At 41.9% G+C, this 22,530-nt stretch overlaps 1 protein-coding gene across 1 annotated transcript in view; it reads left to right on the forward strand.

The window, feature by feature from the left end:
* Positions 1-22,530, forward strand: part of RSU1 (Ras suppressor protein 1) — a 104,255-nt gene that overhangs the window by 43,890 nt on the left and 37,835 nt on the right. Inside the window, exon 8 of the mRNA XM_081932327.1 lies at positions 4,679-4,811. Within this exon, the coding sequence (XP_081788453.1) occupies positions 4,679-4,811 (133 nt within the window). The remainder of the gene's footprint in view (positions 1-4,678; positions 4,812-22,530) is intronic.

Consider the following 22,530-nt stretch of genomic DNA (forward strand, 5'->3'; position numbering starts at 1 on the left):
AATTCTTCACTTCCAACAATATTCAAACAACTAATTAGTTTATTTGCAAGTCCAAGTTGAAGTTACATGTTCAAAAATTGTATCCACATGATCAAAAAAATCAGAATTAATGAGATTAGAAGATTAATTATTGATTGATGAAATGATAGTAAAAATGTGCAAGGTAAACCAGTTTACAAAAAGAGCATGGATAGATAATAAAAAGGATTTTATCACCTACATAAGTAGATAAAGAAACTAAGTGGCATTAGAGCAGACATCCAGAATTTGTTTTTAAAAAATTCTATAGAAAAATAGAAGATAATTTTGATGGTAAGTAAAAATTAGAAATATGAACAGCAGAAACAATTTTTCAAGGGTATTCATTATCTCCATTGCTACTTATGATCTCAGTAATAAATCTCATTCATATCCTGAATAAAATACAATTTGGATATGAACTATCAAAGCAAAGTGGAAAAATATTCCACTTGTTATAGAAAGATGATCTGAAGCTATGTGGAGAATCAAAAAAAAATGATGCTGAATACTTACATAAGAATATATTGTACACTGAGGATATTAAAATAAAATTGGAATTTGACAGATATGTGATTATCAACATAAGTAAAAACATACCTTTTATGTTCCTTTAATTGAATATTAGTATTGATTTTGTAGCTCTAATTTGTATCTATCTGTAACTTCGAGGTACACTATATTGCCAAAAGTATTCGCTCACCATCCACATAATCAGACTCAGTTGTGAGCGAATACTTTTGGCAATGTAGTGTATGTGATAAACTCCCAATGATAAAAGTGATCTTACGCAATCCTTCACTGATATAATATAATATAATAAAAGGAAACTTGTAGGCCTTCTAGTCCAACCCTTGCTTAGGCAGGAAACCCCACACCATTTCAGACAAATGGTTATCCAACATCTTCTTTAAAACTTCCAGTGTTGGAGCATTTACAACTTCTGGAGGCTTGTTCTAATTATCTAACTGTCTGTTCTAACTGTCAGGAAATTTCTCCTTAGTTCTAAGTTTCTTCTCTCCTTGATTAATTTGCACCCATTGCTTCTTGTCCAACCCTCAAGTGCTTTAGAGAATAGCTTGATTTCCTCTTCTTTGTGGCAGCCCCTGAGATATTGGAACATTGCTATCATGTCTCCCCTAGATCTTCTTTTCATTAAACTAGACTTACCCAGTTCCTGCAACCGTTCTTCATGTGTTTTAGTCTCCATTCCCCTAATCAACTTTGTTACTCTTCTCTGCACTCTTTCTAGAATCATTTCTTGAATTTTTCTTGTTGACTTGTAAGATACCTTTTAAGTTATGTTTTTACTCTTTGAATCCATTTCTGTATAACATTTTCACTTTTCCTACTCTGGGTGATTTGTTCTTAGATGTACAGATATATAATGTTTTTATTGCTGTATTAAATCACTTGTCTGATCTCACTGGTAGAGTAACTATCAGTCTGGAAAGTGTGTCTAGGCATCTTTGTCCATTGTATAAACTTTCAAACTCAAAAAATAATAGCTCATTAGACCACAGACTATTAGTTCAGAGGCTCATAACCATGGAATTGGTGTTAGCTATAAAACCCTAGATCAATATATAAAATATAGGAATCACAGTCAAAATCGATTTTGAAATATATATTGTCATTCTTATACTTATTGACACATTAAGGAAAATGACAAACATATTAAACATTTTTCAAGTATTATATCCACTATGGAATTAGAAAATATATCAAATTTTATCAGGCACATATCATATCTTGCTACACTGCTTGGATAAATACTGCTGGAACTCAAATTTTCCCAGAACATTGGCCAAAGATGTGACACATTTTATTTCTTCTTTGCATTGTGTTATTATTTAATAATCTGTTTTAAGATGACATTGAGCATTCTGATTTGAAATCTTGCTTGAAATCTCAGTAACTTTGCCAATTGTACCTGTTTAAATATAGATATTTTGACATCTGAGGGTGCTATGAAGCCATGGCCATTATGTTGCTTATGCTTCTATCATGGTCTTGGACCTCTTCTTCTTCCTAGCGTCTTCCCGCAAGCAGACTACAGTAGATGAAATAAAACTTCTTTACATGGGTTCCTACTCAAATCCTAACATCATTTTTGGATTTTCATGCCTATCATCTAGTTATTAGATATTTCATAGCAATCTTTCCAGCATTACTTGTAATTGTGTAATACCTTCTTTGGTGAGATGTGTCTGTTGCCTGCTTTAAACCCTCACTTAACTATGGTAATTGACACTGTAATTTCAATCCCTAAGCAATATGATTACGAAGTGCAATGTTCACTTAATGATGGCAATCCCAGTCTATATAATTAAGTGAGGATTGTGTGTTAAGTAAGCTCCTGGTGGTTCTCAAGCAAGCCAGCAGGTAGATAAATTGCTGCTGTTGAGTGAAGGGATGCAAAGTGGATGGACAAGGGAAGCTATGTGGGTGATCAGCACAAGCATTGTTGTGCTTGCCTGGAATGGTTCTTGCCAAGTAGGAGATGTTGCTAATGCCATGATTCAAGGGTGGCCGCTGCTAGGCAGGAAAATGGGTGCATGTAGTTGGCAAAGAGTAAGCACAGCAGCAGATGTTGAGGGCTTATCTGTCTCAAGAGGTGAAGTGTTTCAAAGAATGGGGCCCACTTCTAAAACAACATGTTATCAACCTGACTCACATCACCTCTCACATGGTAGTTATCCTCAGCATATCTTCTCTCAAATAAAATCTTCTGTTTGAGATCACGTGCAAGTATTTTCACGGAAGTCACAATATTTGGATGGCCCAAAAGACAAAGATGGTTTTAGGTTTTAGATGGCTTTTAGGTTGGTTTTCAAGTTTAAAAGGCTCTAGATCAGTGATGGTGAACCTATGGCACGCGTGCCACAAGTGGCATGCGGAGCCATTTGTCAGGGCACGCGAGGTGCCTTTTTAAAAGCTATTTTTCACCTTCCCCAGGCTCCAGAGGCTTTATAGGAGCCTGGGGAGAGCGAAAAGAGCCCCCCCCAGAGGCTTCAGGGACCGTCCGGAGGCTTCCCTGAAGACTTCGGAATGCTTAAAACCACCCTCCGAGCAAACCGGAAGTGACTTCCGGGTTGCTCGGAGGGTCGTTTTAAGCGTTCTGAAGGCTTCAGGGACCTTCAGGAGGCTTCCCTGACACCTTCGGAGCGCTTAAACCCACCCTCCGAGCAAACTGGAAGTGACTTCCGGGTTGCTCAGAAGGTCGTTTTAAGCACTCTGAAGGCTTCACGGACCGTCCGGAGGCTTCCCTGACGCCTTCGGAGCGCTTAAAACCACCCTCCGAGCAAACTAGAAGTGACTTCCGGGTTGCTCGGAGGGTTATTTTAAGCGCTCCGAAGGTTTCAGGGACTGGAGGCTTCCCTGTTGCCTTCGGAGCGCTTAAAACAACCCTCCGAGCAACCTGGAAGTCACTTCCGGTTTGCTCGGAGGGTGGTTTTAAGCGCTCCGAAGGCATCAGGGAAGCCTCCGGACGGTCCCTGAAGCCTCCGGAGGGCCTCCGGGGGGGCGGGGGAGGCTCTTTTCACCCTCCCCAGGCTCCTATAAAGCTTCTGGAGCCTGGGGAGGGCGAAAAAAGCATGTAAAAAGGGGGGGGCGTTGTGCGCCCATGCGCTCTGGGGGATCGCGCGTTGCATTATGGGTGCGGCACGCCCGCACACGACCCCCCCGCACTCCCCCCACTTGTGGACGCGAGCCAAAAAAGGTTCACCATCGCTGCTCTAGAATTAGAGACTAAAATTTCATATTCATGAGCATATGAATTTTATGAAAATAAACTAAGCTGTCTATCTTTCATATGTCTATCTAGCAAGCAAAAGATGTTTTTTAGAGGCTGGACTTTGCTTAACTCAGCATTTCAAATATTTTTTTTGTAAAAAAAACATAGAGTATCACGAGATTTGATATCTGTTCCTTCAGGACTATAGAGGAAGGTTCAATTTCAAACCTTAAGGGCAAGGATAATGAATCTGCAATTTGCAGAAATTTCCAACACAGCCCACGCACCTAGATCATTCCAGGTCTATTTAATCCTTCATACACTGAAATGTGCGGAATAAATCTAGTGATGGGAGTCTTCTGGTTACTTCCCATAAGATTACATTTGAAGATCAAGGTGCCATAGAAAGTTAAGCCTCTCATGCTAACATCTCCAGCCTCAGAGAGAAATCCAAGGAAACTGTATATTAACTTTTAGACTAATAGATTTTCACACCTCTCTTCTAGGTCACATATTGATCTACTCATTTTATAGGATTTTGCATATCTCTACTGACCTTGCTGCAGAGGTAGTATTCAGCAGGTTCTGACCAGTTCTAGAGAACTGGTAGCAGAAATTTTGAATAGTTCGGAGAACCGGTAAATATCACTTCTGACTGGCCCCACCCTCATCTATTCTCTGCAGTAACTTTCCCCTGAAGTGGGGATGGAATGGAAATTTTCCCCCTGCCATGCCCACCAAGCCATGCCACACCCACAGAGCCAATAGTAAAAAAAAATTGAATCCCACCACTGCCTTGCTGTTGTTGCTTCCTCCTGTCTCTCTTATTTTTTTCTTCTTCCTGAGTAGTATTAAAACATTCTTCTTGTAATCAGGTGGCAACTGTTCTTCAACTATATTAAATTCCTGTTTTAATTTTTTCAGGAAACTTGGATTTGACTGGTCAAAAGCAAGTCTTCAAAGCAGAAAATAATCCATGGGTGACTCCTATTGCAGATCAATTCCAATTGGGTGTTTCTCATGTGTTTGAATATATTCGTTCAGAAACATACAAATAGTGAGTATTGCATTTTTGCATATATTTTGTTCTATGGTTCCTTGCTCTGATATTTATTAGGGCATTTTGTTCTGTAATTCATCTCCTCATAAACCAAAGGGTCAACATTTCTCTGAATTTAAATTAATTTTCCCATTCTAATGTCTTCAGGATATAGTATTACAGTTCTCATCATTTGAAGCCACCATAATTATTGTTTTAACGTCTTTGTTTCCCCTAATATGTGATTGTGGCAACACAGGAATTTTTTCACGTGTATTTATTCCTTCTGGCCTACATTTTGTCTAAACAATTACAGTGTATTTCAATTGAACCCTTCATATGATTCAACAAAACTATAAAATTGGATAAACATTTGTCTGAAATGGTATAGGGTTTCCTGCCTAAGCAGGGTATTGGACTAAAAGTCCTCCAAAGTCCTTCTAATTCTGTTATTCTATTCTAAAAGTTTTATAGATTCTGAATGAGGAAAAAAAAATAGAATAATTTTGCTAGCGTTGTGTTGCATGTTACTGTATATCAGTAAATATATTAAGTAAACATTAAGTAAATAGAACATTATATACTACTGAATTATTGTTTGTAACCTTCACTTGGCCAAAAGTGGAAGGTATAAGGCAACAATTTTTGAACCGTTAACTCCAATAGAGTAACTTATGGAATGTTGAGATCCATGATTCCCAGAGGAATGAAATTTGGGCACGTCATGACATTTAAACACCATCATGTCTTGCAACTATACTTTCCAGAAATCCATAGGTTTTGTGGCTCAATAGAAGATGGGAGTGTCAAATGTTTACCTCTTCCCACTTCTGTTGCTTACAGCCAATTGGCTGGAAACAAATTTTGACATATGAGCAACCATTGTCTGCTTCGGATTGAGGCTGAAATTTGAAATCTTTTAATAATGCTGGACAGTGAGAAAAACATGAGATATCAACTCAAATGTCTGCAAGCCCTCTTCCTCTCAGTATAGAAGGGGCCCTGAGGTCATGCTATGGTGGGAATCAGGTACAGTTTTCCTAGGATTCCACAGCTCCCTTTGTTCTTTCCACTCCAGAAAAGTGGCAAACAGTTCCCTTCCCTCAGCAGAGTGGCAGTGAAGAAGGAAAGGAATGATACTCCCTGCTAGCTTTCCATCAGCAACATTAATGAAAAAAACAGTAGGAAGTTGAAAGTTGCTTCTAGTCCCATTGGATTTTTGTGATCTTCATTTACAACATTCCATCAGTTTCCCAGCCAGTCTCACAATCACTCACGGAAGGGGAGGGAGGGAGGGAGGAAAAATTCTGCTCCCCACCAGAGTCCCCTAAGGAAACACAGTGGGGAAACTGGGAGGAAATTAAAAGTCGCTACACTGTTTCCCTGAAAATAAGACCTCCCTGGATAATAAGCCCAATAGGGCTTTTGAGCCCATTCGCTAAAATAAGCCTTCTCCTGAAAATAAGCCCTCCCCGAAAATATTGCAACAGAGCAGCAGCCATGAAGTGCCCCTCTCATCACCTTCTGAACCTCAAAAATAATAAGATCTCCCCAAAAATAAGGCCAAGTGCTTATTCAGGGATCAAAAGAAAATAAGACCCTGTCTTATTTTCAAGAAACTATGGTATTTTCTCCATGGTTTGCTTAACTCTGACTTGGAAACTACTGAGGAGGTGGCGCAGACTGCCTGGAGCTCTGGGCAGTGGATAGCAAGCACCCAGCTCTGCCCTCAAGCTTCCAGGGCACTGGGACCCCACAACCCACCCCAGCCCCGCTTCCCCAAGGAAGCGCCCAGCTGCCCCTACCTCTTCCTCAAGGTGACTGCTACTGTGCTCACTCCCCTTGGCTAGGTTGCTCATGGGGGTGTGGGAGGGGAAAGTGTGGGTCAGAGGGAGGCCCATTCCCTCTCCGTGAGAGGAGACCCAGCTTTGTAACCTAAGTTTCCTCAGCTATTTATTTATTTATTTATATTTAATTCTTCTAGACCGCCCCCTCTCCCGAAAGGGACTCGGGGCGGTGTACAGTCCATGCAAAATATATCAAAATACAATAAAAAGTTGAATATGTACAGTTGGCATGGAGGAGGTTAAAAATGTAATTAAAAGAACTGTACAAAGCTAGTATAAATATAAGTTTTTAAACCCCTAAAACAGACACAATAAATTAAAAACAATACCCCTAAAATAACCAATGGGATGGGAGAGCACCAGGACAGAATGGGGCAAGGGGATGGCAAAAGGGCAGCAGGACTGCTGGTGCCCAGTGCTGAGGAAGGACTTTCCTCAGACCCTCCCTCCCTCATAATCTCCCTCCTTCCTTCTCTTTCTTCTTTACCTCTTCCTCCCTTCCTTCTCCTTCTTCCCCACCCTTATTTCTGTCCCTTTCTTCCCCTCCTCCTTCCTTCTGTCTCCTTTTCCTTCTTCCCCTCATCCCCCTTCTCCTTCCCCTCTTCACCCTCCACCTCCTTCCTCCTCCTTTTCCCACACCCTTACTGCTCCTGTTCCTACTCTTTTCCCTTCTTCCTTCCTTCCTCTGCACTCAGGAAGGACGAGGGGAGGGGGAGAGATTGTCAGCACTGCCTGTGGCCATGCCACCACCAGCTGTGACTTTCCTACGCAGGGGCAGTCCGGATGAAAGGGACGCCTCGCAAGCAGCCAAGCCAGACTGGTGAGTGGGGCATGGGGCATAAAGGCTCTAGTGTAGCGCAGGCTGTTGTACTTTATAACGTATCGGCCATCCGGGCTGAATGCAATCAGCCTTAGATCCACCCCGCTGCCTCAGCCCCACCCCTCGGCATATGCACAGGAGGCAGCAAGCACTGGCTTCCTGGGTGAAAGAGAAGCGCTCAGAACATATGCAGTCTGGAGGACAAGACAGTTCCCAGGGACGCCAGGCTCAGCGTACTTGCAGCCTCGTGTGTGCGCTCAGGGGATGGGGCAGGGCAGCACCTCACTGTTACCAGAGCACCTCACTGTTTCCTGTGCGCCAAGTCTAACCACATAATGGGCCGGATCTGACCCATGGGCCTTGTGTTTAACATGTCTTGTTTGGGTAACATAAAAATGGGATTAGCAGAAGGCAAAAGGAAGAAAATTCTGGTAGTAGTGAGTAGTGCAAGAGTATGTATCTTTTACATGTGGGTGAGATACATCAGTCTAATTGATGGTGTGATTGGAGGAGACTATTTCCTGAATATTCTAAAAGGAAAATCCAAGTGGAATATAAGGAACATTTTAAGTCTGCAATTCTGTTTTATTTTCAAAGGGGTTATAGACACATCCAGGACAAACCTAATCCAGTTACTGAATATGTTTCCTGTTTACATTTAAGAGCGTATTTCTACCCATCCAGTTAATAGTGTTAGTGGAATAAATATGTCTCCACACTGGCATAAACAAATTATATAAGTAAAGCTTAATTATGTCCTAAGAACATTATTTAGATGTGAATCTCTTGCAACCAATGTTACCTTTTTCTGATGAAGTAGAATCTTTGTGTAGTATCAGCCTGGATCAAAACATCTCCTATTTCCTTTCATCAATCCTGTCTTCCCCAGTATCCACCTATTTACCCAAGTAGATTTATGTGATATTTACATCCCTACCAGTTATTGATTATCTCACTGATTATTGATAATTTGTACATATAAAATAGATTCACAAGTTGTCCTAGAACGTTGTTTGTTTGACACATATTACAAAAAAAGAAGGTATTTGAGAGTAGTATATCAGCTCTGTGTTTGGAAGTGCCATAGCTTAGAAAGGGAATTAAAGTGCATAAATTATTGAAATAAGCTTTCACCTTCTGGTACATGATGCATTTTCAATGAGGCCTTCAGTAGTGAATGAATTACCTTCCCATGGATTAGAGTATATGTCAATTGCAACCACCATATGTTAGGAATTATGATGAAACCATAAAAAATGTCTGGCTGTCTTAAATGAGATGTAAATCCAGTAATATTGCACTGAGCCATTGTCTTAATAGTTAAGAAGTTGTAATTAGCCAGAGAATGTAATGGATCCTTAATGGATAAGAATTTTGATGCAATGTAGTTTTGAAAGATGTCCTTTTAAGACAAGTTAGGTTCTCTTCCAGGTAGTTTCAGGGTCTGAAATTTTGGGACAGAAGTAACTCTAAGCTCTTTGTATATGCAGCAAGGTTGTTGTTGGGTTTTTTTTTGGGGGGGGGGGTTTATCAAATAATAATTTAGGGAACTTTAATTATATTAAAAAGGAAAGCGTTATGTGAGATTATACAAGAAAAAAGAAAAGATTACTTTTTATAGTTGTCCTTAAAACAAACACTTAATAAATAATAATTCTAGACAAACTCTGATTTGAAATTCTAAAGCTAATATGAATACATATTCCATTAAAATACAGTATGTTACTTTTGATAGTATACCACATTGTGTTAAAATGGAGGAGGAGCTTCCGGGGGAATGGCGGACCTTCCCAGAGCTCCGTAAACGATGGGGCGCTCTGGCGGGGATAGCAGGCGTTATTGGCCCCCGTTGGTCATCCTGGGGGCCTAGAATTATGAAGTGGCAACCCTGGTTTGTATGATGAACAGCTGGGATCCGGATGGACCCGCAAACCAGGAGGACGGGAGACGGAGGACAGCTAAGGGACAGGAACACAGAGGCCGAACTGCCGAACTGCCGAACGGCAGTTGCGGCAGCAAAATGAGTAAAAAACAGACAGAGCTGAAAGGAGGCGTTTTGGGCGTTTTTGGCGGCTGCCAGGCGGCGGAACAGCGCGACAGCGGAGGAGCGAGCCAGAAAGTAGAGAACAACGCACAGGGAGACCTCATCTTACCGGCGATGGCGACGGAGCGGCTGAGACGGCGCTGGAACATCGGTCGCCATATTTCTTTTCCAACTGTCTCTCGGACTGCGTTGCGTTGCCAGGTGGAGAGGCCAGTGGGGGCTGGGGGTCGGGAGAGAAGCTGCAGGGATCGAAGAGGGAAGCCGGGGGGTCGCCGGAGGCTTTGGGCGACCCCTGAAGAGCAATAGGTCGAGCAGCTGGCCTTGGCACCTCGTCTACCCCCCCCCCCCCTGCTGAGGTGTGATTCCTTCACACTCCAAGAACTGCCTTCGGGCCTCTGGGCCTAAAGAACTGCCTAAAAAACTGCCCTGTGCCTCACTGGTGGAACGTAGATTATTGTGGACTGTGAGGTCTGTCCCCTCCCATCTTATTATTTGCCTTTTAAATATCTCTCTACTTCATTCTATGTTAATCTTACATCCTAGACCTGCTACAAAGAGAGACCCTGCCATAGCCATAATCATAGATTGGTCATCATCCCAACTTATTCAAGGTCTGACATCCTTCGACTGCGAGGGTCCCCCCTCTCGCAGGCATGCCCCCCTGCCCTGACTAGGGCCCACCTCAATGAGGGGTTTATTAACCAAGAGAGGTGGAGGAAGCGGGGGATTAGGGGTTTTTTAGTAAAATGTTTTTTAAACCTTTTAAGGGGTTCCAGGGAGCGGGGAGGGTTGGTTTGGCCCTGGGGTATGGATACAACCAGGCCAACAGGTAGGGTCAAGACGGAAGGGAGGGTCAAGACGGAAGGAAGCGAAGCGGAGCGGGTGGGAGGAAATAACATTCCTATAAGGGGAATTCCAATCACGACGGTCGTAGGGAGGGGCAGGCGCAAGGACACCAGAAGAACGTATAGTCGGTTGGGAGACCGGGGCCACTGGATACGCCCGGTCACTTGTACCAACCCCCGCAGACTAGGTGGACAGGATCAGCAGAGCCTGGGCCTTAGGCTGATGTTATGTAACGCGAGGTCCGTGGTTAACAAGGCCCCCCTCATCAGTGACTTGATCACAGAGGGGGAGCCGGACCTCGCAGGAATAGCGGAAACCTGGTTGGGCCCGGAGGGGGGGTTGCCCCTCAGAGAAATGTGCCCTCCAGGTTACCGTGTATTCCACCAGCCACGGGCCCAAGGTAGGGGTGGGGGGGTAGCAATTATCATCCGGGACGATCTGGCACCGAGAGAATTCACTGTGTCGCAGACATCTGGTTGTGAGTCTCTGGGCGTAAAGTGGGGCCCAGGGAGTCAGTTGGGCCTGTTGATAGTATACCTGGCTCCCCGCCATACATCAACGGCCCTGCCCGAGCTCCTCGAGCGGATCGCGGAGATGGCGGTTGAGACCCCCAAACTACTAGTGATGGGGGATTTCAACTTGCCGTCAACGGGTAAGGCATCCGAGGTAGCCCGGGAATTCATGGCTTCCATGACAGCCATGGGTCTGACTCAAGTAATTCAGGACCCCACTCACGAGCGAGGCCACATTCTGGATCTTGTGTTTGTCTCCGACCAGTGGACGAGTGATCTGGGAAGAGGGCATTTAGTCATCACGCCCCTGTCATGGTCAGATCACTCACTTCTCCAGCTGGACTTCCCTGGCGCTACTCCCCACCGCGGGGAGGCGGAACCAGATTATCCCAGATGGTTCCGCCCCAGGCGCCTGATGGAACCGGATAGATTCCAGGCGGAGCTTGGGCCATTTCCTGCTGACCTGTCCCGCCCCCGGGCTGAGGACCTGGTAGCCGCATGGAATAGTGCGGCTGCCGGTGCCTTGGACCGGGTGGCGCCTTTGCGGCCTCTCCGACGGCCACGATCGACCCGGGCCCCCTGGTTTAACGGGGAGCTAAGGGCGATGAAACGCCTTAGGAGACGCCTGGAGAGTAAGTGGAGATCCTCCCGCTCCGAAGCTGACCGAACACAGGTAAGAGCCTACATAAGGACCTACCTTGTGGCAATAAGAATGGCCAAACGTCAGTATTGTGCCACTCTTATAGCGTCCGCAGAGAACCGCCCTGCTGCCCTGTTTCGGGTGACCCGCTCCCTTCTGTCACAGGAGCAGCGGGACCCCCCTTTGCAGGGCAGGGCAGAGGAATTTGGAGAGTTCCTGCAGGATAAAATCGATCATATCCGGAGAGGTTGGATCCACTCCAGTGCTCCAGTGGGGACGTCCGAGACTAGTCTTGAGAGACCATGCTGGGAGGAGTTTGACCCTGTTGTCATCGAAGATTTGGACAGGTTGCGCGGGCGACTGCGGGCCACCACATGTTTACTGGACCCGTGTCCCTCCTGGTTGGTGCTGGCCTCCTGGGAGGGCTCACGAGGCTGGCTACTGGGACTGGTGAACGCTTCGTTGGGGGAGGGCCGGATGCCGGCCGCCTTGAAAGAGGCGGTGGTCAGGCCCCTGCTCAAGAAGCCTTCTCTGGACCCAAAGGAACTAGCAAATTATCGTCCTGTCTCCAACCTTCCTTTTTTAGCAAAGGTTGTTGAGAGTGTGGTGGCTCAGCAGTTTTCGCGTCACCTGGAGGAAGCTGATTATCTAGACCCGCGCCAGTCCGGCTTCCGACCCGGTCACAGCACGGAGACGGCCTTGGTCGCGTTGGTGGATGATCTCTGGAGGGCAAAGGATGGGGGTTGTTCCTCCATCCTTGTCCTATTAGATCTCTCGGCGGCCTTCGATACCATCGACCATGGTATCCTATTGCGCCGGCTGGAGGGGTTGGGGGTTGGAGGCACCGTGCTACGGTGGTTCCACTCCTACCTCTCTGGCCGGACGCAATGTGTGTTGACGGGGGAACAGAGGTCGACCGCAAGGCCCCTCAATTGTGGGGTCCCACAGGGGTCGATCCTCTCGCCTCTCCTATTCAACATATATATGAAGCCGCTGGGCGAGATCATCCGTGGTTTTGGGGTGAGTTACCATCTGTACGCTGATGATACTCAGTTGTACATTTCCACCCCAAACCACCCCAACGAGGCTGTCGAAGTGATGACCCGATGTCTGGAAGCCGTACGGGTCTGGATGGATGACAGCAGGCTCAGGCTCAACCCCTCCAAGACAGAGTGGCTGTGGTTCCCGGCTTCCCGATTCAATCAGCATACTCCATCGCTGACCATCGGGGATGAGCAATTAGCCCCTGTGGAAGGGGCGCGCAACTTGGGCGTCCTCCTTGACGATCGGCTGACCTTAGAAGATCACGTGGCGGCCGTAGCAAGGGGGGCGTTCCACCAGGTTCGCCTCGTGCGTCAGTTGCGGCCCCTTTTGGACCGGGAGGTCTTGCGCACAGTCACTCACGCGCTGGTGACGTCCCGCCTGGACTACTGTAACGCTCTCTACATGGGGCTCCCCTTGAGGTACGCCCGGAGACTGCAGTTGGTCCAGAATGCAGCCGCGCGGGTTATTATGGGGAGATCGAGATTCTCCCATATAACACCTATCCTGCGCGAGCTGCACTGGCTTCCTGTGGCCTACCGGGTGCGCTTCAAGGTATTGGTCACCATCTTCAAAGCGCTCCATGGCACAGGGCCTAGTTACCTGCGGGATCGCGTCCTGCCCCATACATCCCTGCGACCCACTCGCTCACACAGGGAGGGGCTGCTCCGGGTGCCGTCCTCTAGAGAGTGCCAGGGGGCGGTGCCCAGGAGTAGGGCCTTCTCTGTGGTGGGCCCTACCCTTTGGAATGACCTCCCCCCAGACATCCGGACAACAACCGATCTTCGCTCCTTCCGCATGAAGCTGAAGACCTACCTGTTTTGTCAAGCCGGCCTGGCATAAACGTTACAATCTTGCCACCCCAGGTCATTTTATAATGGGAAATTTTGTTTTTAATATTTTTTGGTTTTAAACTTTGTAAGTATGCTTATTTATGGACTTGTTTTTACCTCCTCTGCACGATATATGGTGCTATCTTGATTATTGCTCTGTACGTCGCCCCGAGTCCCTGTGGGGAGAGGGGGCGACTAATAAGTTCAATAAAATAAATAAATAAATAAATAAATTAAAGCAATTCTTTCCTTTCAAGCAACAAACCATAGTGTATTTCTTTTATGCTTTTGTTGACTTAGGTTTGGGTTTACTTCTTAGAGGCTAGAGATATTATTTAGATGTTCCATATAATCCAATGTTGTTTTTACTTGCTTATTTATTTATTTATTTATTTATTTATTCATTCATTCATTCATTCATTCATTGCATTTTAAAGTGATACATCTGGTTAGCAAGCTGATAAACTGAAAAGATACGGAAAGAAAGTGTAATGGAAAAGATACAGAGAAGAGAGATGCATTCTTCAAATCCGTACCAAAATGGATGTACCTTCCCCAAAATACAGCCAACATATGTGGTTGGGAAAACTGAGAGTTGTATTCTGATCCACTTTGAAGGCTGTATATTAGGAAAAAATACCTCCTAGGATGCTTACATTTAATTTAACCTCGATTCTCCCTCAGGTGAAAGATCAGACCTTTCCCCTTCTTCTAAGCCATGATGCTAAAGCCTTTCCATTGAAAGTATTAACTATATAGTTTTTATTGTGCTCCTAGTCACCTTTCAAAGTAACCTTTTGTATTTGAAGTATAATTCTCCAGGGAACATGTATGTCTAAGATAGCAACAAAGACATGATGAATAGTAGACTTTATTGGTTATCATGTACTCAGCAAGTGCACATAGACATAAATGTTTAAAACAAAACAGCAAATTAAATTCCTTTGAATAATTGCATTCCTGAAACACTATTCAAAATTGGTATAATGTAATTAGTAATCTGGTGGTAAGCTTTTAATGTGATAAGAATGAAGGAATGTTAAGGATTGGCCTTAGTGACTAGACTTCATGAAGCAAGAGGAAAATTTCTAAATATGTTGTGCATATTAATTGTGCTGTCCTGATTATTTCACTATGTACAACCAAGAGCTGTTTTTTCTGAACAACATACTATTTCAATGATCTAATTTTTGGTCCTGATTTTGAAGTCACTATCTTATTATCTCATCTCAGCTAAAGTTTTTATTATAGTGGTTGCAGTATTTTTCACTCTTTTGCTTTTTCTGTGTAACTGTTATACTAAACATACAGTTTTTTCACACTTGCTTTGAGAGGTGTTGTTTCCTTCAGTGACCTTGTCATTTCACTTCATGCAGTTCTTAAGAAGTGTTTTACTTCATTATCATTGTGGAATTAACTTCTAGAATTAACCTTGTAAACCAGAGCAATTCAGTTCCATGTTTGAAAAATGGCCAGTCCTCAGAATGCCAACATTGACCAACATCAAAAGGCTCTTTGTACCTATAGTCCAACACTACTTCCATCTTGTACTCTTCCTCCCTGTTTACAAGAATGGGAATGCCATCTGTGAAGGTAGAGTGTAGGGAGAATTGCCTTCCTAAGTAATGATCAATGGAACCCAGAGTGATCTTTAACTGCAAATAGAAAGCTACTCAATTGATTAGCTTTATCACTGAGAAAGGGCTAATACACTTTGAATCCAGTTTCTTAAATTCAGTAAGAAATATGAGATAGTGTGTGTGTGTGTGTGTGTGTGTGTGTGTGTGTGTGTTGTGGCAAGAAATACAGCATTTTAAATATTGCTCCAATAGTTGGTTATCTTCTTAGCTTCTTCGTGTTAATGTCAGACGATTTTAATGTGACAAATGAATTTTAATATTTAATAAGTGAAAGAATGTGGGCTAAATAGGAAATTGGACAAGATAAGCTAATTCTACTTCATTGTAAGACTACATTAGCAGAATCGTGTGAAACTGAAAGTAAAACATCTTGGTTTGTGCCATTTTGAGACAAAATTACTTAGGATCCGAATTTCAGAAAATAAGTGGTTTAAAAATGGTTATATGTTACCTTTGATTCATGTCTTGTATATAGTCTTTTGTTTTCATCCAAATAAGAAATTTCTAAAATGTTGGGATAGAAATATACTGTGCTAAGGGCTTGTTCTCTCAGGTAGATGCTTCTAGGGGAAATATATCACTGCCAAATGTTGTTTCAGGAATAGAGTCTGTTTTATAATAAGTCAGTCCTGAACTCCAGAAAGAATTACTTAGTGATATCTAAAAAAAAATGAGGGAACCCAAATTTTTCAGAACATATTTAATATTTAATGCCCTGTTTGAAGTTACATACTGCTTTTATATCTCCCTTTAGATTATTCAGAATGGTTAACACTGTTCTATACTAATACAAGGATTGTCTATAAAAAGTTCTACATTAGAAAGAAGGAAAATTGATGACAATATCTGCAATAATGGTTTTCTCCCAAAAGAAGTCTCCTTGGTGACATCATGTCATTAAATCTAAAAGAAATCTTAAGATTGTGTTGAGAGATACTTGATCTTCCAGATATAATTGGGCTCCAATTCTCATTCTAGTGAGATTATGACTTACTTCAAGTGATATAGATGTTTGATCATTTGAATCTGTCAGTGCTTGATTGATTAAATCAGTACGGGTCTTCTAAACTATTTTTTTGACCCTTGTGGGCCACAGAGGTATGCAGAGTGAAGAGTGAAATGCTTTTTGTTTTTTAAATCTGGGAGGTAGAGACACCTACACAAAACATGCCTATACATTTCTCCCAAATTTTATTTTTCAATGGCAGGAATAAAATCATGGGGACTCCTGAAATCTTGAAAATGGTATTGCATTTCACAGAATGTCCATCATAGAATTAAATCCTTTCACAGGAAATGAAACATTTATTTTGGTGTTTAACTAGTTAGCATTCTGTTGTTGATGTGAGTCATTGCACTATGGGATAACGGTTAATTGACGCAGCCTTCCTATGTATAGGTAGACAAGCGGAATCAGAATTGCTAAGGAAGGAAATTGTTTAAGTAAGTCACATCCAATTTTATGACTATTTTTGCCACAGAATTAAGCTAATTACTGAAATTATGAATCATGGGTCGTTAAGCAGATCTGACTTCCATCATTAACTTTACTTGTTGGAAGCTGTCTAGGAAGGCTATAAAATGGCTATCATATGTCCCCAGGATGCTGCAACCATAATAAATAAATACCAAGTGCACTAATTTCAATCATGTGATTGTGGAGATGCTATAATAGTTGAAGTAATTTTTAGTGTGGTGTTATGTCTTCGAATAGTTGCTAAATGAATGGTTATAAGTCGAGGGCTACCTGTTATCCACATAAAAATAAGAACAGGTGCTCTATTTCTACTTTATTATAAGGCTACATTAACAGAATCTTAAAAGTCTTGAAAGTACAAATCTTCCATGTCTCTTTTACATTCTGGTAAGTTAGGGGGCTCTTTCTTGAGTTTCTTTCCCTTCCCCTTATGCAATTGCATGCATTGGCCCCTCTAATCTGATGGTTCTTTAGCATTTCTTCCCCCGTCTCCCAAAGTCTTTCCCACACACTATGCTGAAAATGGAACAGTTCAAAACTAAGCTAAGGAAGGACAGTACTAAAAATTGGGACATTCTTAACCCCTTTATAATTTCAAAACCACTTGGATGGTTTATCACATTTACAGTGGGCAAGATGAGTTACTATTGCTTACATTCTATTTGAGACATAAATTAAAAAGCAGCATTTTTATATAAAAGAACACTCTGCAGTTTCTATTCTCTACACAGTAATATCTTGTTTTATTATATGCTGGATTTTTATTGAGCTCCAGTTTCTTATTTCAAGCTTCATATTGTGCAAGACTTTTATGTTATCCCAGGCAATTTGTTTACTTGGCTGTTGAGGGCTATCTGGTAATTGAGAAGTCATTCTTGCATTGTGAACCTTTTATCTAGTGTAGAGGTAAGTGGATATTATTTCAAATTAACTTGACTAATTTGCAATTTGGCTTAATCCTTAATTTTATTTTAGTGAACAGATGCTACTTAAAATCTAAAATAACTATTTTCATGCTACCATGTAGTAAAAGTGTATGGGTAGTACAGAAGAAGTGATAATATGAAATCAGAAACTTTTACTAACTATTTAAATGCTGTCCAACTACATTTTAATTTGAAAAATAAGGAAACCAAGTTACTTTCTTTTCAGGATCTTGCTATACATTTGAGAACATGTGATTTATCAATGATAGACATTCAGTGTAAGGGTGTCTGTTCTTTTATGCTGTAATATTTATTTTTTAATATATTTTAAGCAAAATAAGCTAATATTATTCTTACTAGTAAGGTTGTACATGTTCTTAAAATTCATCACATTACATACCACTCCAGCATAACATTTTCATTTTTACCTAAAAATTAACTTCTCATAATAATAATATTTTGCCAACATCAGTTTGATGTAATTGTTAAGGCATCATCAGGCTAGAAACTGGGAGACTGTGAGTTCTAGTGCCTTGGGCACAAAGCCAACTTGGGACCTTAAGCCAGTTGCTTTCTCTCAGTCCTAGGAAGGAGGCAATGGCAAACCATTTCTGAAAAAAACTTGCCAAAAAACCTGCAGAAACCTGTCCAGGAAGTGTCTGAGAATTGGATGCAATTGAATAGAGTATGTATGTATGTATGTATGTATGTATGTATGTATGTATGTATGTATGTATGTATGTATGTATCCAAACAAGATGGAGACTAGAAGAGTGCTGTGAAAATGAAGAATCTCACTGGCTTAAATACACAAGGCTTCAAAGAGATTAGATAAAGTTGGAAAAGACTCCCCTCAGCTAGTTCTCACAGAAAGTTAAATAGCTCCCATCATATACCTCTCAGCAGACTTATTTTGATGGGGAATAAATGCTAGCCACAGTTTGCTTTGATCAAGAATTCCTCAGTGAGAAACTCCCACATCTGCACTACAGAAATTCATGGCAGAATGATTGATCAGTTTTCAAAGAATTTGAAGACTTGCTTGTTTTGTGTTAATGCAAAATATATAAATACATCCCAATTCTTCCAGCACTTATTTCATTTTTAATAGAAATACAAATAATACTTAGACTTAATATATCGCTTCATAGTGCTTTACAGCATTATCTGAACAATTTACAATGTCAGCATATTGCTGCCAAAACAATCTGGGTCCTCATTTTACCAACCATTGTGTCACCATGGCTCCTCTAGTTATATTCTTTTACCAAACTCTTACTGCCCATTGAAATTATGCTCTCTTGACCCAATCAACTGTTTCAAAAAATAAACTCTAATAAATGTGTATTTTACAAAACACCAAGATAATTGGCTGTACTTTTATCTGGGCTCATACCCTGAGCAGAGACTGGCCTCAAGAGTACTTGAGTGATCAATCACCATGAAATATCAGGACTGAAGTACAGATTGTAGGTTGAACTTCCCAGCAAGAGGCAATGGCAAACTGCTTCAGTATTACTTCCCAAAACACTGACTTTTTCTTTCTCTCTTTAATGAGATAATTCACCAATCTATCCAAACTTTGAAACATTAAAAACAAAGCAGATGCTTCTAATTTAAAAGCATTTATTGCTAAGTGAGAGACCATCTAAGAAGGCCTAGGTAGTTGACTAGGCTATAAAAATGGAAGACATCACAGGGGGACTTCCGGTTCTGGCGGCTAGGGCGACTGGCAAGTCTTTGCCCGCTCCCGCTCTCCCGGTGGGCTTCCCCCGCTTCTGGGGGGGCACAGGATGCCCCGGAGAGGCGTCCTGCCGAGGGACCGGCTTGCGGAGGGCCCTGGCATCGGCGGCGGCTGGTGGGGGCTTCTCCGCTTTGCTCCAGGCATTGGGGAGCAGTCTCGGAGGGCGCGCCTGCGTCTCGCTCCATGCCGATCGGACAACGCAAAATTGAAGGAAGCAGCGGCGGTATGGTGAGGTGCTTCCTTTCTTCATTCCCCTTCTTTTGAACTGATGGACTTTTCAGCAACTTTTAAAGTTTAACTTTCGGATTTTCGCTGGAGGTGCGGCTAGAGAGAGGGGGATTTCCCCCCCCCCCTTGGACAAGCGGCTTGAGAAAATCTTGCTTTCGCCTCCAGGGGAAGGAGGAGGGGGGAGAGCCAACTAATGATGCCTCACCCCTGTAAGAGTGACTTTCATCGGATTTAGCCCCAGAATTTATGGATGACCTGAGAATTTTTCTGAACTTTTAAAATTTTGTTATGCCTCTGAGCCCAAAGCTGGCAGGGCAAGATGGCACACTTCCGTTGTCTTTATGAACTATGAAACCTGACTCCACCTTTAAAACTCAGGCTTCCGGTCTTTGTCTCCGTGTCACCCAGAAGAGTCTCTTGTGGATTGCTATTTCCTGAACCCTCTGGAGAGAAAATCTTTCTCTATTGCTAGACTGATTAAAGAAACTCCCACCTGCTTGGATCTTCTGCCTCCTGGACTCATCTGCCTGCTCTACTTCTCCAGCTGTCCAGTCTCTACATTGACTGATCTCTCTGTTTTACAAACTATGTCTCCAAAAAGACCACCACCTGGAAAACCTGGCTTTGCTACCTCTGCACCGACATCTGCAACATCCAGTCCTGCCACACAGTCAAAGATTACAGAACTGATGCAACCTAAGAGTACAGAGATGGATTTGCAACAAATGCTTCAGCAACTCATACAGGGCCAGGAAGAAATTAAGAAACAATTAAAGGAAATGAAGGAAGAAATTAAACAGAATCAAGTCCAAATTTATAAGAACTCACAGAGACTGGACCTTGTGGAGGGTGGGGTGGCGGAGGCGAGGGGGGGGTAGAGGCTCTGCAGAAGGGTAACAAAGAACTTGATATCCAACAAATGAAAACAGAGTTTGAGAGAATGTCCTTTTATCTTAGATTTCAAAATGTTATAGAAGCAGATGGGGAAAATATAAGGGACATTATGACTAATATTTTAGCTGAATACATACACAAAGATAAACAACAGATGGAATGGGAGATAGACCTGGTCTATAGAGTGAATTCAGCATATGCAAGAACACACAATGTACCCAGGGAGGTCCATATTAAATTCCTTAGGAAAAGCACAAGAGACGTAATTCTGAGTGTACAAAGGGGGCAAGCATTGACATATCACGACAGGGAGATAACCATCTTGAAGCAGATCCCCAAAAAAATTAGGGAGAAAAGAAAAAATTATTCGCAATTGGCGAATAAATTATACCAGAAAGGGGTGTGGTTTAGATGGTTGATGCCTGAAGGGATGCTGATATTCTGGGAGGAGACAAGAATTAGAATCAATACACCCATAGAGGCTCAGGCCTTTATGGAAAAAAATAAAGCGAACCTAGAAAAAACAGAAGACTCTTCAACGGTTACACAGGATACGGGAGGGGCCGGAGCTCTGCCAGCGGGGGGAGAAGGGGCAACACCAAGAAAGCTCAGATCACAAAAATGAATAAGAAAATCACATTGTTATAAACAGACCGAAAGTAATAATGAAATTATATCTAGACTATATATCATAATATATAAGCTGATTGAAATTTTTTTTATTAGAATTAATATGCTGATTTTATATGATCATGTATTAATGTTTTATACTTAGATGTATCTTATGAGTTTGGAGGGAGGGGGCGTCTGCCACACTTGCAACTGCCAAAATTTGTATACCATTCCACCTACCCTTTTCCTTATAAATGTTTTAAAAAACCAATAAAATTTTCTGAAAGAAAAAAAAATGGAAGACATCACTGAGGAAGACATGTCTATGGAGTCATTGAGAGTCATGCTCTATTTGAAGGTATCCGTCTTAAAAGCTTAGAAGCTGTATATCTTAAGCAGTTCACTGCTGATGGGAAAATTCGTGCTGCAACTGTAGGTTTGTTGCTTTTGTAGTATAAAAATACTATATAATCCATTATGTGTGATCCATTGTCCATACTATCTGGTGGTGGTATCCTATCTGATTTGGATGGTCATAAGTTTCTTCCTTCAGGCAACTAAACATAAATGAACTAAGTTCCTTCCTTTAGTAAATTAAATTACTGCAATATATTTTGACAATGAAGTTAACTTATGAAGCTTTAATTTTTGATACTACAGTACCTTCACACTACCCATTTGAACATAATCCATGATGTATTATAATCCTTCAGACTCCCTGCTTCTATATGAACTGGAAGAATACAAAATATGTTTGGCTTTGTTTCCTATTTATTTTTCGGTGAAAGCAGATGTTCCCAGCATTCTAATATTCAGAGGGTCAAGAATGTCTGTCTCTATCTCTTTAACTCTCTCCTGCTGGATTTTTCCCATTGGTTTATAGGATTTATAAGACATTTATCAGACAAGTTTTAAGTAATCAGAAAAGTCTTCACAATATGAAAAAACTCTTAGTTGTGTATATTCCTACTGACTTTCAAGCATGGTTATTGGGCTGAATATAGGAAACTACTTTCCAAAAGTGATCTTGAGTAAGCAGATCTCCTGTTATAACCTATTGGATTTCAAGTATAAATAGTACTACAATTTATTTTCAGCAAATGTTTGATATGATGCAGTTCTCGCCAGAGAAATACATCATTTAAAACACCCCCCCCTTTGTTTTCTAACTAACTTCTGAATATTATTTGTGTTGCAGCATTTCCTCATAGTTCTACCTGAATGTTTGCTTAAAGTGGAAAAAGGTATATCAGATTTCACAATGAGGAGCTTGATGGTAAAACTGGATAAAATAAATGTGTGCAAAATAATATTGTCAAATGAGCCCTCTTTTTATTCTGTTTATTATGGTAGCTCTAATACATATTTGGCAGTAATTTCAACTTTAACATATGAATTCCTGACAGTTTCAATTCCTCAGACTTATTAATCATGGCGGCAGCACTGGAGGAATTTTATTGGACTTCCCTAGTCATCAAAAATTTATTATCTGATAAATCAAGAAAAACAAGTAGCATCTTAATAGTGAAACAAAGTGGCCTGTGAAAAATCATTTAGGACTGTATGTTAGTCAGTCATATTTTGCAATGATTGTTGCTATTGGCAACTTTGTTTATATATTATTTAAGGTGAT

Source organism: Natrix helvetica (genome assembly GCF_964273705.1).
Source record: "Natrix helvetica genome assembly, chromosome: Z".
Lineage (NCBI taxonomy): Eukaryota > Metazoa > Chordata > Lepidosauria > Squamata > Natricidae > Natrix > Natrix helvetica.